We start from the raw sequence: 18,723 nt of genomic DNA on the forward strand, positions 1-18,723 counted from the left end.
TCCTTACTTATCAACTTGATCACCTTCACCGTCCTTAAAATAGGAAAAATGCATTCAGATATAAAAGCGTTAGGAAAAGAAAGCCTTAGCGTGGGACAAACATGTCCAGTTTTCTCTAACCTGGTTTGTCCCACCCGGTGGCAGCGTCCCTCGGCCTGTTTGTCATTGTAAGGGTTGCAGTCGATATCGTGAAGGATGACCACATTGGCTGAAGTCAGGTTAATGCCTAGTCCTCCGGCTCTGGTGGACAGCAGGAACACAAATATATCCTGGTCTGTGTTGAACTCGTCAATCAGCCCAATTCTGTAAAAGCCCAGTGAGATTTACAATCACCGTCCATTTGCTTAATTGGCATTAAGAAGTCACTTTTTTTTCTATAGTAACTTAAGTGATTTACAGTAAGCCAACGGAAGCAAAAGTCCCTGTGGATCATAGGGTTAAGTGATTCGGCCAAGAAAACAGCGAGAGAATAGGATGTTGAAGATGAGTGAAGTGTAGAATGAAGTGTATTTTGGCAATAATGTCAATTACAACAATAAGTACATGGTGGAGGCGGAGATGCACCACACACAATATATCAATGCCATATATGAATTATCGGCTGATATCAGTACTTCTTATAAATTTGATTCAATTGGATATTGATCTCTTGAAGAACACATGCACACTACTGTTGATATGTTTGCTGTCATTGAGAGTGAAAATGTATAAATCTTACAGAAGATTTCTGTTCTGAAATATAAATGCTGAACTTTCGATTTGTCAAAGAATCTTGATATATATATATTAGGGTTTCCACAAACCTATGAAGCAGCATAACACCGATAATAATTATAAACGAGTAATAAAATCTGAGCAGTTTTAGATTGATTTCTGAAAGATCATGTGACACTGAAGATTAACGATGCTAAAATTCAGCTACATTTTTAAATATATTAACAAATTATTAAAAATATTAACTTTTTTTTAATTGTAGCAATAAAACAGTAAGCAAAATATATATTTTGTAAGAGGTCGACTGATGATGGGTTTTTTTGTTTTTTGCTATTGCCGATATCTTAAAAAGCTGAGTGGCTGAAGGCCAATATATTTATTATTTATAATTTATAATTAACATTTTAATTTACTTTTAATTTGCTAATAATCTGATGCAGAAAAACAACTACTTTTTTCTTGCAATAAATAAATAAATGTATCCTTAAAATATTTAACAAAGAAGTAAACTACATTAAACTGCCGAAAGGTTAAATTATTAAACAAAACAGCTCCTAGTGAACAAAACACAAAACAAAAAGTCATCCACACCTACCAAACAATGACAGCACAGAACACAAAACAAGACCAATCATTTTCACAGGGCAAAACAGTTGGTCTCTTCCTGTCTTAAATGGTGGTTCTTGGCCAGAACATGAAGCCAATACACTGTTTTAATGAAACTAAGATAGACAAAGTCTTCAAGGACACGGATCGAGAACACTGTGTTATTGAAGGAGGCGATTTACGACAGCTGTGACGAAACACAATAAGCATTATGTCCGCCTCAACACGAGCTGCCAGCATTACCTCTCTCTCTCTCTCGCTCCTGTCATGAGTCTGGACTTGAGCCAGCGATAGAAGGACACGGATCATGATCTGAGACGGTCCTGAATTCCTTTATTCGGCAACATTTGACATCTAAGTGTGTTTACCTGTCACTCATGGGGGTTGAACCATCCAGTCGGTTGTATCTGTGCTTATGATGTCTCAGGAAGACCTCCAGAATGTCCAGCATCATTGTGAACTGGCTAAACAGCACCACTCGATCACCCTGAGAGGAAACAAGAGGACAACATCATTAACTTCATTGTATGTTAAAGAACAGCATGAACATTCTGCTAGACGTCTGCTTTTGTGTTCTACAGAAGAAAGTAAATCATACGGGGTTTGGAATGACTGTCATCTACTGTGTGCTGTAACCAAGCACATACTATGTCTATAGGTGACAATATGCATTATGGTGTAATTTGGGACACAGTGCGTTTCTCTGCACAGTTAAATAACTTTCATTATACTCTCAGGGGTTGTTGAAAATGTAATTTGGTCTACCGAACATTACAGGAATCTGTTTTCTCCAACCTTCTCCTTCAGGGAGTTCAGCAGCTGTGCGAGGAGGCCGAGCTTCCCAGAGTCCAGAAGTATGTCTGTGTCGAGTTGGTATTCCTGCAGTGCAGAATACTGCTGACAGAGGCGGTGCAACTCGAAGTCTGAGAGCACCTCCATGTCCTCTTTGATGAGAGCGGGATCTGCGTCACGGTGACTAGGCTCCTGGAATGAATGGTAACACGCACACATTCCACAGATAAGATACACATATAACGTATAACATAAGTAAAAATTGATTATGTGTTTATTTGCCACCCTGGCCTAATAATAATAATCATTATTATTATAATAACAATAATAATGTTAATTATTATTATATTATACATGTATATAGATTAATAATCAATCAATCAATCAATCAATCATTTTTGCTTATATAGAGCTTGTATCAAAGCATTGATGAAAGCAATAATAATAATAATGTCGTTCAGTGGCTGTTTTATTGTAGTATAATATTATTAAAGATTCATAAGTAAAATGAACTCATTATTATTAGCAGTATGAATTTTCTGTACAGCTGTTAATTTCAGGCCAACAGTGTTCTAAAATCTGTTAAATTAATACTTTTTTAGCACCCTATTTTTGTTATAATCTATTTTAGATATATTTTCCCTAAAAAAACTATTAAAAGTAACATTTTTACAATGATCAGATGGATGGTGACAAAATAAGCCAAAAGCAACATCCGACTTAATGCTGATAGTCAAAAGTCTGGCTACATGAGCTCTGCTGACCTATTTAAAACGAGTGCAGAAAATGTAAGAAACCCACTGATTCCACCAGGGCCTCCTAAGATCTAAACTTCCTGCGGCGTTAATCAAAATGTACAACTTCTTATAAAAACATCTCAGACCTTGAGCATGAGTCTGCTCATAACTTTGAGTTTTTCTGTGGTATAATAATGGCGGTGAAGAAGAGGATGGTTGGACATCTTCCTCAGCTGCATCATCACATTGGTCAGCTCGCGTTCTGCAGAAAGACATGGTTAATAGACTATGATTCACATATACTAATGTCAGTATCATTTAGAACAACACCTCCTTCAAATACGTACTTTCCCCATTACTGGAATGCTTCAGTTTGTGGAAAAGATTGTTGTACAGTTCCTGCTGCTTCTCGGACATGGCACAAAATTCAACCTGCTCCTCTTTGGCAGGCAGCTGCTTCAGGACCTGCCGGGCACATCATCATCTGTCAGTGAATCGCTGGAGAGCCCTAGAGCCACAGAGGGTCAACACGACAAGCAAAGTGCCTCATCTGCTCGTGAGACTGAATAATACATTTGAGATGTTGTCCAACAGATTTTCACATTGGCATGCATTCTGAGACTACATGCATTATGCAGAATGCTTATGGACTCGGCATGCAGATGCACCTCGCTCTTCACACGTCTGAGGATGAAGGGTTTCATGATGAGCTTGGCATGGGTGATCCTGTCCCTCTCAAAGCTGCTCTGCTCCTCTGAAGATTTCTGGTGGAAACAGACCAAAGAAATATTAGAAATATCTGAACTAGATTTTTCATTTATTGAAGAAAATAAGAGTGCTGCTTGCCCTGATGTTAGGGTCTTCTGGGCGGTTGCTATAGTGTTGGTATGCTGAAAACTTTCTACAGGCATGGGAATGTGATTGCTTGGCTGTTGTTAAGGTGTTCTGACTGCTTTCAGATAGCATTAGGCTGGAATGTAGGTATTAGGTTGGTAAGACTGTTGCTAAGGTAGCCTGGATGTTTCCTATTGGCATCAGGCCGGCCAAGTGGTTACTAGGGTGTTGCTAAGGCGTTCTGAAGTGCTTTCTAGGGTATCGGGCTGGCCAGATGGTTGCTAGGGTGTTGCTAAGTATTCTGAGTGCTTTCTATTGTATCAGGCTGGCCAATGTCAGCACTGTTATTACTCTCCTTAGAACAAGGAACGAGAAAACACTGAATGAACTCATCTTTAATAGTACAATCACGTGAACACAGGTGCATAGTAGACATATGACAGTTGAAACAGGACACTAGAAACACAGGGTTCAAATAGGGCAATAATTAACGGACACACACCTGGAACTCAATGAAACACTAATGACAAAACGAGAACAGAAATGGGGGAAAACCAAATCTAGGCATACACATGGGAAGCAGAACACAGGGAAAGGCAACACAAGTTTCACAGCCAGATGGTTGCTAGGGTGTTGCTAAGGTACTTTTTAAAACATGACTAGGTGGTTGCTAGGGTGTTGCTAAAAAGTCTTTGTTCTGGGTTACAAGGTGGATGAAAACTTAAAAACAAAAAACAAAATAAAACAAAAACACATACAGCATTTCAAATGACTAATTTTAGTTTTCATATTTTTTTCTGTTAAAATAATTATCATTTGTGTGATGACCACCTTAACCATTGTTAATAATGTCAACCCTATTAGAAATGGACATTTTAAGCATGAAGTGAAGTTTCTACCATTGAGAACATCTTGGAGATCTGTGAAGTGCTGCTGGAGAACATATTGGGCATGATGAAGTTGAGCAGGGACATGAGCTCCAGGAGGTTATTTTGCAGGGGGGTTCCAGTGAGAAGCAGACGATATTTAGCCTGTGGGGACACAAATGGAGGGGAAACCTGAGTGCCTGAGGGGGCAAAGGTAGTTAAACCCCAGTGGTTAACCCTATCAAGGCAGCACACACTCCTGCTTTCACACAAACAGACCATGTGGCTGTAATAGAGCTCAAGACATTTATTCTTAATGACCGCTGACGCGTTGCCATGGATGACAGCTATACATGCAGCTTATGGTGAGCTTACGTTGATGGCCATGAGGTGTCGGTAGCGCAGTGAGTTCATGTTCTTCAGCAAGTGGCCTTCGTCGAACACAGCATACTCCAACTTGAGCTTGCAGAACAGACTGCGGTCACTGCTATTTCCAATAGCCAGGTTGTAACTGTGCACAAGAGACCATCTTAATGAGCTGAGGTATTAAGGGGCAGGACATGAGGCTCAGCCATGTTTCATTACCATAAATAATGAATGGGACAGGGTCATTTTACTTGGACCTTTTCACGTTCACTCAAACGCTGAGTATTTCATCATTATTATGTCTTTAACAGGGGTGCTTTTTTTCTATGCTAACTTCACGGCTTGTGGCTCCGTATGTGACATAGTTCAAAAGATACATATTTCCCAAGGCGCCTTCTCAGATTTGCATGCAGGTGGTCTATGAAGGATATGACACCTCGAATCTTACTTTGAGGGTTCAGGGCAAGGAGCATGAGTGTATTTGAGAGCTTGAACTTCGATACTCACGTGGAGACGATGATGTTGTAATCCACTATTTTATTCAAAATCTCATAGCGCATATACTTGCGATCCTCAGCAGACCCTACCGAAATAACTCAGTTAGAATGACATGAACATTTTCTTTTATATATGAATTTTTTTCATGCTAAAACATTTCCTTTTCTAGGTTAAACTAAATCTTTTGTAGGCTGGTTTCATCGCAAAACATGGAGCGGAACAAAACCATTCTTTTATTTTCTGCATTCTAACAGACACAGTAGCACTGTGTGTGAAACTAAAATGTGAGTTTGAGGTGGAAATATTAATTAGTTTAACCAGATGGAGGAAGTGTTTGGAAGAATAAATAAAAAACATATAAAATACAATAAAATAAATAACATATTTATGTGTAATAATAACATTTGTATATATATAATTATATATATATGTAAAGGTTTTATATATAAACACAACACATTTTTTTTTAAATATGTACATGCATGTGTTTGTATTTATAATAAATATACACAAATATACAGCACTAATATTTATGGAATTCTAAAAATGAATACATACATAAAAACTAATTTTATAATAGGCAATTTCAAAATGAAAATAGTTAATAGTTTAAAAAAGCTTGGTTTACCATAATATACCAGCACTTTGAGACTGGGGCACCACAGTTTCAGTTCCCGAACCCAATTATCTGTAAAAACAACAAAAGGTTATTTGGACTGTTTCGGTGTTGTATGGTGAGGGTTATTTATAGGGCTGTTAAAACTGTATGTATATATGTATACAGAATATTATAATTTGTTGAGTTATTATTCCATGCAAAAAAATCTAATAAAGAAATTTTAAATAAAACTGTGTGTGTATATATATATATATATATATATATATATATATATATATATATATATATATATTTATGTTTTTGGAAGTTATTATTTGAGATTAATTACAGCCCTACTAATTGTAGGCCAATGCCAACTGCTCTGTTTACCAAGTGTAGAAGCAGGAACGGTGATGAGATGAGGCCCATGGTTGCCTTCCTGATAAAGGTAGGCCAGAAACGAGATGGTCTGAATGGTCTTCCCTAAGCCCTAAAAGAAGGAAACACATCCTAGCAATTAAATATGGGATCATCACAATGTTAACGATCAATTCAGACGCAACCATCATAAAAAACAGACCATCTCATCTGCCAGGATTCCACTGAGTGTGTTCTGATGTAGTAAAGCCAGCCAGTTCAGCCCAATCAGTTGGTATGGTTTCAGCTGGAATCTAGAAAACCCCAAAGAAATATGAAAATAAACGATCACTGAAATGAAAATTAATTTTTACAATGTTAAATCTTACGTGCTGGTGAGGATCTGAGGTTGGCTCATAGAACCCGGGCCCTTGTTCATCACTTGGGTCACATCTTGGATCAGTTTTACCGATATGTCCTCACACTTGCTCATGAGACCTTTAACAACTTCCCTTTCCTTCAGAACCTCCCGACATCCTGCCAGCAGCTCAGTGGACAGACCGTTTCCTCTGTGCATGACATCATCCTGAGAAAGAAATGAGAAAAAGCGTTGCTCTTTGATCATGACCTAAATGTTCTGGCAGTTATCAGCAGAAAGCAAAACACGCAGCTTTCTCACCAGGTTTTTCCATTTTTTAAAGGGTCTCAGCTCAGTGATTTTCTGAGCCTTCTTCAAAGAGCATCCTGCAATGAGTGTGAGCTCATCCACCGAAGCGGACTGAAAAAAGCTGAGGATCTCAGATTTGAGTTTGGATAGGGTTTCCTCTGACTGGTCAGAGTCAGAGTCCAGTAATACATTCACCAGAGAGGCCTCAGAGTCACTGCACTCCTCCTCTGAGCTCACATATATGGTTTTGGACACTATCGACTGCTTTTCACTCCTCTGAGATGTTTTGGTCCTGTCAAGAGGTCTGTGTGGTTTTGGTTGGGGTGGGCTGGGAAGTTGGACAACCTGAGCTTGTTGACAAGTACTTGCGCCCCGTCTGGTGCGTTTGGCAGCAGTGGAAATTTGAGAGGAGTCATCCTCAGACTCAACTTCTAAATGTACAAAAAAAGAGTGTAAGCATTAGGACAATTATCACATGCTTATGTAATATTGTTTTTTGTATGGGGGAGAAAAGTTGCCATCTTTAGTTCATTTAAATCAATTTAATCTAAGTTAACTCCACACCAATAGTCAATAGTCAGCTAAAAACAGGTAAATACACAATGATTAAACAATAAATAATACAAATATTAACAATAAAAAATAAATACATATATATATATATATATATATATATATATATATATATATATATATATATATATATATATATATATATATATATTATCACCGTTTCCTGGCATTTATAACTATAAAGAGTATTGTGGCCTCTTGAACTAATAAAGTGTCCATTTGCTATTGCATAAAACCACATTTTATTACTGTACTTGAAATATTGCTTTTTGTCAGATTAGAGTGATGGTATAGGATGACACATATTCATAAGTCTAATGTGCTTTAAATCTGTAGACAATAAATCTCACCAAGGTCAGAGAACATTCGTAGTGTTTCCAAGGCATCGTCAATTAGCCAGCTATGTTCCTGAAGCACATCCCTGAGTTCCTGCAGGATGTCACACACTTCAACATTATCCCTTATACTCAAAATAAATATTTTATTCCCATTAATAGCCAACGTCAGTCAGTGATGACTCACATTCTTGTTTAGATGGGGAAACTTTCTCTGAAGTTTTCTCAGCATACGCTCTTGATCTTTAGATATCGGCTCAAGCCCCTTCTCCTCTAAATCATCCACCTAATGAGACACAAAACACCGTTGTGACCCATGTCCCAGTGTTTCAGGGATGACATATTGTTGAAGTTCAAAACCTGGGGTTTTAGCATTCTGGTCCTGTAATTTATTTTAGACCACTCCCGGATTTACATTTCCTGGTAAATTACTCACCCCCATGTCATCTAAGATGTTCATGTCTTTAAATTAAGATTTTCGAGTAAAACATTTCTAAGATTTTTCTCCATATAGTGGACTTCAGTGGTGGCCAACAGTCTGAAGGCCCAGATTGCAGTTTCAGTGCAGCTTCAAAAGGCTCAACACCAAGGGACTTATCTAGTGATTTGATCATTTTAGAATAAAAGCTAAACAATTATATACTTTTTAAATGACAATTCTTGTCTATTATTAAAACTACAAACATATGTTAATATAAATTCATGAAGGAAAAAATCATGTCAGTGCTGGGATATATATATACTATCATATACTGCAATTCCATTTGGTGTCAAGGCAAGAAAATTGCGACTTAAGCCGGATTTCTGTGTGGATAATTTCGTGGCATCACCAAAACTTCCAGAACAGCATATTTGTTTTGTTACTCAACAGTCTGTCTAGATAATCGGCGTGTTGAAATAATTCGGTCTTTAGATGCTGATCATGACGCTGTTGATGAATTCATATCTGCATGAAAAGTTGCTGCGTCAGTTCTTAAAAACCAAAACATAAGTCTAAATGTTTTCAAATGTATATAAATAGGCCTATAATACATATTGTTACTGTTTATTGCAGACTGTTTACAGATTTATTATTCTGGCATCCCACCGCACAACACAAAATTACCCCGATTGTCTTTTGAAACCGACATGAGCAGTTGAAGCAGTGTGACGTCTGTGTGATATAAGGTGATCATTGGTCTATATAAGTACTGCAATAGATTACTGTCATGATGAGTGAATACTGTGAAAAATTTCACACGAAATAGTTACTAAACATGACACATGGAACGCGCATCGTAGAGCTAGTGCAAAACTTGCATTTGTGATTAAAATGTGTAGAAAATGATTAAATTAGATTAGACCCTTATTCCTCGGCTAGCATTATGTAGGGAAACTGCAGTTTGGGCCTTCAACTCGTTGGCTAACATTGAAGTCCATTATATAAAGAAAAATCCTATTTTCTTTTTAACTGAAGAAAGAAAGACGCGAACACCTTGGACGACATAGGGGTGAGTAAACTATAAGGACATTTTAAGTTAAGGTCTGTGTTTAACACAAGATTGAGATTTTTTTTAATTGCTCAAAAAATGACAAAATTTGAAAGCTGAGCCTTTTTTTTTGTTTCATACCAAACGTAAACTGCTCTGTCTTCTCTGTTAGCTTGCTTTTTAGTTTCCATTTTGCTCTGTGATGTATTTTTAACTGTGTGAGAACAAGCTGCGTTTCATGAAAGTGGCATGCTGCAAAAGGTCGATTGCGTTCATTTGTGAAGATTATTATGATTATGTATTAAATGTGCAAGAATCATAAAAGCTCATTGTCTACAATAATTAAAAAGCTTTTTGTGAAGGTAACCAAAGTAATAGTAACTTATGGGTTGGCCTACAAAAACACGTCACCACTGCAGCAGTGAAGTGTGCACGCGCGCACACTCTCTCCAATGACAAATGACGAATAGCCCAATAAATCATCTCGAAAAAGGGATTAACCGTAACCTGGCACTTGATATCCCAGGTAGAAAGACATACTGTTAGTGTCCTTGATCGGGACACTCTTTTCAATTTAGCCTCGGTGGATTTGCAGCGGCGTAAAATGCCTCGCTGTCAGTATTGAGAGGATCAGAGACGGAGCGTCCCATGTTAATCCAATGACTGGGCCTGAGCTCACCGCAGAAGCCCGCCTCTTGCCCCTGCGATGGGAGCTGTCGCTCTCCTGGGAAGCGCCACACATCTGCTGCTGTCTCCTCTCGTGGACCGAATCAGCCGCTGAAAAGGAGAGCACGTCAACAAGGCTCAGCAACACGCGAATCAATGCAGCGAATGCATCTTCACCTCAAACTCAGCTGGATTCAGCAATACTGAGACCATTCGAGCAATCAATGAGCTTTTATCATTGGAGCTGTTCGGATTGATGGAGTGACTATCTTTACCTGCCATCCCAGACGTCTTCAGGGGCGAGGGAAGCGTGCTGTTGGTCACCTAAATCGTCAACGAGATGATTATTGACATACAGCCTCGACGATGGCTGGAACGCACCCAAAATTGTAGGACTGTGCTTGTTTTTACCATACGTGATCCTTTCTGTTGTGTTTTTAGAGCTTTTGAGGTAGATCTTGTTGTCCTGCTGTGCTTCGGCCTCCTCTCAATCTTCACCACAGTTACTTCCTCTTCATCAGACAGTGACATCTCATCATCAGATGACAGCACTATTTTCTCAGACTCTTCTTGCCTTGATATCAAAGTATAAAACATACCACTGTGCAACTTTGCTCATTGGTATGTAGGTTAGGGTTGGAACTATTTGATAAAATAAATACCCTTTTCATTATCAGTAGCAGTAAAAATAATAACTGATAATGAAAAGAGTCAACAACATTATTGATTCATCAGCTAGAGTGTCAGCTTACAGCACTAAAAAACTAAAGTGCAAATTGTTCAAAGCATGCACTGTATTTCTGTAAATATACAATGATATACAATGATGATAACAACACAGGGATTTCTGGTAATGTGGGATTTTTCTTTCTTTCACTATAAATTCTATGGCAGCTCACAGTTTTCCTTTTAAAACGCATAGTTTTACAGTAAAATTGCATTTAATGCAAACCATAAACTTACAATTAACCAATTCATTGGTTTTACTGTACTGTAGCATTTACTTTGAAGATCACAAACATTTTTTTACATTGTGGGAGCACTTTATATTCACACAGTGCCTCTGTCTGAACCACAAATACTTCAGTTGATTACTGACCTGACTGGCATCATGGAACTGCCTAATATCTCAATATCAGAGTCAGAGTCAGAGTCAGAAAGGGCAGTGGAGAGAGATGATCCTGATGGACGTTGGGTTTCAGGAGTCTCTGGAATGATAGTGTCTGACTCTGCTGGAATAAAGCAATAAAGCACAGGAGGCCCTTAGACAAAAACACAACGCATGCCCTTGAGAGCCTTATTACTCTGCTTGCATTGGCAACACCCTCTAGGTATTCCTCAGATATTCTAGCAGGTGACTGTCGGATATTTTAGATGTCAAATTTCATTTTATTGTAAATAATGACACAAGGGACAAGCGTGCATACACACACTCACACACACACATAAATAGTGTACGTTATGACATTAATAGAGTATAAATACAAATCAATACATAGTCGGCAGCAATGACGTTTTTATAATATTTGCGTGGCTAGTTAATTGCTAACACTAATAAATTCTATTTTAGTAATTAACCATTGCGAGACGGCCACTCGAAACATTAAATAAAGCAACATTAAATCAATTTCGAGAACAGGGTCTCGTCTGAAGTTCACACTCGTCGCAGCCTACCCGAGGGATCCACATGATTAGAGGATGCTGCTCCTTTCTTTCTCCTCATTGTTCAGTCCTACGCGTTATCAGCAGCTCGATCCAACTTCACGCGCCATGTCATGCATTTCAATCGATGCAGTCGTCGACATCTTACTCGCGCTTTCCCGAATGTACTATCTATCGCTTGTAATGAGCTGGTTTTTGGACAAGAACAGCATTTCTCTCTAACAAAGAATTCGCTCGCCGTCGAGCTAATAAATTATTGCTTTGTCGATAACAGCTTCGAATCGGCTTCGGCCATCGGCAAATACCAGAAAACCCTGTTTAACGCGGACCATTTCTCTGCATGTTAAGAGTCTTTGGGATATTTGGCCGGTTGTATTGTACCTAATGTATTTAATGAATGAATGTAATCACGCTAGGCGGTTGTAACATCTGTAACTACGGTGGCCGTGAAGGTACGTACGTGTAGTCACAGGGGACCGAGATAGAGCATGAACTTTAATACGGCTACAGTACTGTACATTATTGTATTGTTTTAATAATTATTATGTAATTTATTCCACTTATGCAAAACTGAATTTTCAGCTTCATTACATTAGTTTTCAGTGTTACACGGTGCTAGAAACCATTTGAAACCATTCTAATATAATTCGCTGCTCAATAAACACGATATTCTTCCATTCAGATGTTTATAGCCTATACGTTCCTTTAAATTAGAAATTAACGCTTTTATTCACCAAACATGCAATAAATCGGTTTAAAAAATGGTATAAAAATGCACGAAATATTCCATTTTAAATAAAAGCTGTTATTCTGAATATTGCATACATCATAGAATCCTTAAAAAGTTTGAACAAAATATTAAGCAGAAAAAAACCTTTTTTTAAATATTGAAAAATAAAAAACATTAGGCTATTAATACCTTGAGCACCGATAATAGCAATGGAAAGATTTATTATAATTTATTAGAATGATTTTAGAAGGATTATGTAACACCAAAGACTGGAGTAATGATGCTGTAAATTCAGCTTTGCCATTAAATGAATAATTATTTAAACAATAATGAAGAATGGTTATGTTAATAATATTAATAACATGTTAATCTAATAATATTTCATAATATACATTGTAACAATAAAACAATTTAGCATTTCACTATATGAGCCATTCTGCAGAATTGGTCCAAACTGCTGTCCCACAAGCAAAGAACACATTTAAAAAAGCATTTAAGTATTAAAATATTATATGTTTACTAACATGTGCGTTGAAACCCACAATAATATTATAAATATCAGTAAGATTATATAAAAAATCGTTATTTATTGGGTAGTTGGCTGGTGTGTCATATATATCTGTCACTTTCTCTCTATAGCTACAGTAGATATAAGCCCTATTATTCTGAGGGGGATTTAATGCATAACATTTCGTTTTTATGTGTTCCGCTGTTTAAAACTGTATTTGGGGGTTCCGCTAAACAAATGTTAGTAGTTATACATTGTATTTTAGTTGTTTTATTTTGTTTTTAGTATACCAATTCTGTAATCTTGCCCATATTATATATATATATATATATATATATATATATATATATATATATATATATATATATATATATATATATATATATATATATATGCAGTGTAGCCTACATGTGTATATACAGTAACATAGTTATAGTTAACTTTAATTTATTTATTTATTTTTTTACATTTTACATGAAAACATACGGCTCAAGTGAAGACTGAATCAAACTGAACAATAAACGTAAGAAACTTTGCCACTAAAAAATGCAGCAGTATAAAACCATCACGTCTTTGAACGCAACCTGCCCCGTTTTCAAGTGAATCTGTCTAGTTTCCGAATCGCACCACATAAATCCAGTCGTTTCCCTTTCATTCAAACTCTGGCTCCGTGATGTAATGAGATGCCCGACTGCGAGCGCTTGGTTATTTGATTGACAGCATTCCTGTGCACCGGAGCGCTTGATCTTGCTTCATAAGGATGCGAGCTGGCAAGAGGCGAGACAACAATAACAAAGGGTTTTCAGATGCTGCTGACGCTGCGAGGTGACGTGCTGCGACTGCAGTAATACTGCAGCGACTGTTTCACACGTGCTGGCCTTCATATTATGTCTTTACATAAGGATAAGGCTTGAAACGGACTGATTCTAAATGCACAGGCAGTCGAATAGTATACAACGTTGCATATACATACGGCTATGCAAATAGCACGCTATTCGCTGAACAGGAACGTGGCGTTTAATAAAGGAGAATTACCAGTTTGTCTCGGGAAAGCGGAGAAATTAACTCGTTTGTTTTCCCTAATTTTATGCTGTGCCGTTGTTCAAAGCCCGCCAGTTCGTCTCGCGAGTAAACCTGGCTTTAAGGACGTAGTCAGGCGCACGTGTACTGTGATTAGTGGCGATATTGATTCATCCCACTGAATCGAAACTTTTGAATCGGTTCACTAAAACAATCTGTTCAAATGCGTTCGGTCATTTCTGCGGTTTTATAAAATGAATGGTTACGTTAACGCTATTAAAGCTATTGAATTATTCACTTTTTTATTTCATACTTTATTTAAAAACATTGGCATGCGTACAGAAAGAGTGCAATTTTCTAAATAATGAGAGAGAGAGATTTCGTTTATTCCTCCAGTTTGTTAATTTCATCAGGAGAAACCAAAAACGTATCCAAAATGAGTTTTAATAACATAATTTTAATCAAATGTAATTTTGTATGGCCATATAACACATTAATACATTTCTAATTCTTTTTCCCCAATTCTCTTCTTGCGAGCAAAACTGATTGGTGTTTCAGATATTTAAAATGAAGTTTATAATATTTAATTAATTAAGCTAATTATGCACCAATTTGACTATATAACTTCAATATAAGTAAAAAAAAAAAGAATCAAGTAACGTAATAGAAAGAATAGTAAAGAACATGATTTAGGTTATGCATATGTCAAATGTTTATATTATTTAAAATAAAAATTATAGCTCGAGTGTTTACATTTTGATCACGTTTATTTTTTAACAAAACCCTTTAAAACGCTTTACAATTTCTGTATACATTAAATTTACATTTTAAATAAAATCAGATCGTATTCGTTATGAAACACGCATTCAAAATGATTACACCTTACGAGTCAAAAGACCTATAAGACTGAGAGTAAACAGTCAAGAGCACTGAGTTGTGAATGCCTGCACATTTGAACCGCATGTTGCCACCTTCCCCGCGTGACGTCAGCCCAGTTGTTTTGGGTCGCTCGGCCAATCGGAAGCTCGCTCGCACTTCTACAGAAGCCGAGGTGGGTCCAACCTCGCGCCAGCTTTTATCCTCCGTTACTCATCACAACGCCCCCTCGGTAGGGTGCATGCACGGGGCTCTGCTTTAAACGGCAGCTCTGAGATGGAAACCCCATTGCAGTTGCAGAACGATTTCTATCCAGAGCAGCAGCAGCACTACAAGCAGCACCAGCAGCACTACTGCGGACGGGAGGAAGAGCGCTCCATTAGGCACTGCACCTGCAACAACTCCTCCACCTGCGAGGATGCCAGAAAAAGCCAGCCTTTGCACGGGACGCCGCTGGGAACTTTAAGGACACCGTCCGTCTCATCTTCAACCAGGCAAGGCGCTCAGTACAGCGAGTTCACACCCTCTAGTCATGGTAGTTCATCCAGACACCATCATCACCACCATCATCATCCTCATCGCGATCACAACCGGCAGCAAATTCGGGGCAGTCCGGCCAGCAGCCACAGAGAGAGTAACTCTTACACCCAAATAGCCATGAGCAGCTGCAGATACAACGGCGGCGTGATGCGGCCGCTCAGCAACTTGAGCTCGTCCCGCAGAAACCTGCACGAGTTTGATTCAGAGTCTCAGCCGCTGCAGCCAGTCTCTGCGGCGGACGCGTCCGACGCGCTCGCCTCCAAGCCGGAGAACAACTCCACGACCCTCATGCCTTACTCGGCGGGCGACGGGGGAGGCGGCGGCGGCGGCGGCGGCGGAGGGGGTGGATGTAGCCACAGCGGAGGCAAATCGGGCAAAAAGAAGAACCAGAACATCGGACAAAAGCTCGGGCACAGGAGGGCCCTGTTTGAGAAAAGAAAGCGTCTGAGCGACTACGCGCTCATCTTTGGGATGTTTGGCATCGTGGTGATGGTCATTGAAACTGAACTCTCGTGGGGAGCCTACGGAAAGGTGCGTAACTTAATAGTCCCCAAATCCTGCAGGTCCCCCCATCTAGGTCAGAATTCATTAAGTCCGGTCCGCCTGCTGGCGAGCGAGAGAGGAGAGAGAGAGAGAGAGAGAGAGAGAGAGAGAGACGGGGGGAAAAACTACAAGTTTGGAAAGTGCGCGGTGCGGATGGATGGATGAATGAAGAGCTGTGGCAAGGTCACGTTTACTGGAAGACGCTTCGCTTCATCGGTTTCCCCCGTGGAATCGTTCCAAAAAATGTTTCAGTATAACAAAAAAAAAAAAATCTTTTAGAACTTTACAATTCGTGTGCTTTTGTGAACGACATATTCAAGCAGTATCCCTCAAACAGGAATGCTGTCACTTGCGCTGTGATTTGGCAGCATTCAAACTGCTCAATAAACATAATTAATATTAATGCATGCAAAAAAAAAAAAAAAAAAAAAAACAGCTTCGTGAAAGAAAACACTGGAATGAGGCAAACGGCGAAACTTCCTAATGTTGGCAGCACTATTGGAAAGCTCGACCGGTCAAATTACCAGAATTAACTTTTATAGATTTATTCAAATTGAAACTCAAATTGAGTTGTTAATTATTACTAATAACTTTTGCTGGAATATTTCTAGCCGGTCATTAATTTTTTATTGTCACTTGTGTGCTCTTCTTTGAGTTTCTGTGGAACATTACTGGAAAAAATGATTTCTAATTGGGTTATTTAGTGTAAAAATGCATTTTTTTATTCCTATAAGCACTTTAAAATAATTATGTAATTACAGTAATATAATTGATGCCTCTATCTATAAAAGTCTCAAAGGGGGTATGCATTACTGCAATTCAATTTACCACAGGGAATCCAAATGACAGCATTCGTATCTTCTCAATTTATTGTTAAATTATGTTAGATGCTTGAACAAAAAAGCTATTTGTCTGTGTCCAAATGACTTTAATCGGGCAATCCGAGGAACACCTCCCCACACGTGTCTCCCCTGTAACGGTAACCCCAAGAAAATCAATCATAGTGTGTTTTAAAAATGACATGTTATTGTTTTGTCAATGCAGTGTGTTGAAAATGAAGGAAAATGTGTCGCCACATGGAAGGTTAAAGTCAATTTTTAGTTAAATTATGTAATGTGATTGCATCAGTGCTCATGTTTTGGTATTTTCAGAAAGGCGTAACTTACAAAAGTCTTGAAATCATTAAAAAAACTTGTTGCAATGATATTTTTACAGGTTTAATCAATATGCAATTGTAGCGTATGTTTAAACCAGCTAATCCAAATGAGTTGAATTTGACCTTTCCTTCTGTTTGATTTTTTTTTTCAGGAGTCACTGTATTCTTTAGCCCTAAAATGCCTGATAAGCCTTTCTACAATCATTCTTCTTGGGCTGATTATCATATATCATGCCAGGGAAATCCAGGTAACTCTTTTAAAAAAATAAGTAAGAGCTGTTTACTGTGTTTTCACTCCCCTGTCATGTTAATTTTGGTGCTTTTTGGGTCCTGCCGTTTTTAACACATTCTCTCCTCCAGACTAATGCTCAACACATTGCGCTTGAAATGATACCCATTACCATAGAATTACAATCGGATTATCTTCAATAGCACCGCATCCTCTCAGTTTCTCAACGGCTTAATCGAATCATGCCATGAAATCCTGTCAGTGACTCGTTGACCTTGTTTAAAAGTGGCCGTTCACAGTTTATTAGCTAGTTGGATAGATAAGGCCAGGTTGAATTGACATTTTTAAGTACTTATTAATCTTCTTGAAATCATTACGGAAATCTTGCTAGAGCATAACCTAAGATTCGTAGTCCATTTAACTGCGTTAACTATGGACTTGCACGTGTGCTTTCTCAACAGCCATGTAGTTTATAGATCAAGTATGGAGGCTTTCTGTACAACGTCTCCATATTGGTATTAGTGAGTGTCCAAATCTGCACTTAAGGCCGTTTCTGCCCATATTTGTTGAGAGAAAGAACTTGACTCGATGGTTTTAGTACTTGGAAAGCACTCAGTCTTATGACCTTGCATCAGTAAATTGTTGTATTAGTGTATTACTGGTGAATTTTATAGATATCAGCATCCATATCTCCATTGTAATGCATTGACAAAAAAGATTAAGACTTTTAGATGTTGTCGGCGAGGATGAAATCCTGTAAATTTCTCAACGGTCTTCTCGACGTTTCTTAAAATACTCTGCAGCCAGAGAAATGTAGCATCAAAGATTTATTTGATTTATTCCACTTCTTTCTTTTTCGTATTCACTTTTTCAGGGTTCGTGGAAAACCAGCACATTACGTGATTTTGTGATTTATAGGCCTTATTAAATTAATAAGCAAATGAACTAATAAAAAAGCGAAGTAATAAAATGAAATGGTAATTTATCGAAAACCTTTGTTATGCGCATTATATATAAAATGATTACCCAAATTCTAATCCAGTTGTTAAAAATGTGGGAACCCTGTAAAATAATTTATCTTTTTTTTTCATTTAACTTGCAAATAGGCACAAATATCTCATTCAAGTTGAATCAGAAAGGCATATTATGAAGGCTTGTCCAGTAGGGAAATACCACTGTTAATTTCTTGTGGGATGGAAAGATTAGTCCAATGGATTTAATCACAGAGGGACATGTCAGTTTCACATTGATTTGAATGCATTTCAGCAATCAGGTTTGGGTTTTTGAATCAACCTGGGTTTTGAATTTCATGGCAGCAATTTTATTCATTTATTTTTTTTACTTAAAACAAAACAAAATGTTTGCATATTTTACACACCAG

The 18,723-nt window shown here is 38.0% G+C and overlaps 2 protein-coding genes across 6 annotated transcripts in view; one reads left to right on the forward strand and one right to left on the reverse strand.

Annotated features, from left to right (window-relative positions):
• smarcad1b (SWI/SNF-related, matrix-associated actin-dependent regulator of chromatin, subfamily a, containing DEAD/H box 1 b) overlaps positions 1-15,384 on the reverse strand; it is a 15,848-nt gene extending 464 nt beyond the window's left edge. The window contains exons 1-22 of one of the 3 annotated variants that reach the window (XM_043250802.1): positions 15,267-15,384; positions 11,178-11,307; positions 10,490-10,652; positions 10,354-10,402; positions 10,092-10,189; positions 8,131-8,229; positions 7,959-8,037; positions 7,048-7,466; positions 6,758-6,954; positions 6,592-6,682; positions 6,402-6,501; positions 6,042-6,101; positions 5,423-5,498; positions 4,925-5,060; positions 4,583-4,714; positions 3,518-3,613; positions 3,197-3,314; positions 2,996-3,111; positions 2,116-2,304; positions 1,689-1,807; positions 121-303; positions 1-33 (exon numbers count right to left, since the gene is read on the reverse strand). The exon at positions 1-33 is cut by the window's left edge and continues 77 nt beyond it. In XM_043250802.1, coding sequence (XP_043106737.1) covers positions 1-33; positions 121-303; positions 1,689-1,807; positions 2,116-2,304; positions 2,996-3,111; positions 3,197-3,314; positions 3,518-3,613; positions 4,583-4,714; positions 4,925-5,060; positions 5,423-5,498; positions 6,042-6,101; positions 6,402-6,501; positions 6,592-6,682; positions 6,758-6,954; positions 7,048-7,466; positions 7,959-8,037; positions 8,131-8,229; positions 10,092-10,189; positions 10,354-10,402; positions 10,490-10,652; positions 11,178-11,191 — 2,567 coding nt within the window. In that variant the 5' untranslated portion in view covers positions 11,192-11,307; positions 15,267-15,384. Of the gene's footprint in view, positions 34-120; positions 304-1,688; positions 1,808-2,115; positions 2,305-2,995; positions 3,112-3,196; positions 3,315-3,517; positions 3,614-4,582; positions 4,715-4,924; positions 5,061-5,422; positions 5,499-6,041; positions 6,102-6,401; positions 6,502-6,591; positions 6,683-6,757; positions 6,955-7,047; positions 7,467-7,958; positions 8,038-8,130; positions 8,230-10,091; positions 10,190-10,353; positions 10,403-10,489; positions 10,653-11,177; positions 11,311-11,752; positions 12,180-15,266 lie in introns of those variants that run through there. The other 2 variants (XM_043250801.1, XM_043250800.1) reach the window with 2 other exon arrangements.
• kcnn2 (potassium calcium-activated channel subfamily N member 2) overlaps positions 14,698-18,723 on the forward strand; it is a 34,754-nt gene continuing 30,728 nt past the window's right edge. For 2 of the 3 annotated variants that reach the window (XM_043250803.1, XM_043250804.1), the window contains exons 1-2: positions 14,699-15,945; positions 17,266-17,361. In XM_043250803.1, the coding sequence (XP_043106738.1) occupies positions 15,151-15,945; positions 17,266-17,361 (891 nt within the window). In that variant the 5' untranslated portion in view covers positions 14,699-15,150. Of the gene's footprint in view, positions 15,946-17,265; positions 17,362-18,723 lie in introns of all 3 variants that reach the window. The other variant, XM_043250805.1, reaches the window with a different exon arrangement.

This window comes from Puntigrus tetrazona, chromosome 10, assembly GCF_018831695.1.
Source record: "Puntigrus tetrazona isolate hp1 chromosome 10, ASM1883169v1, whole genome shotgun sequence".
Classification (NCBI taxonomy): domain Eukaryota; kingdom Metazoa; phylum Chordata; class Actinopteri; order Cypriniformes; family Cyprinidae; genus Puntigrus; species Puntigrus tetrazona.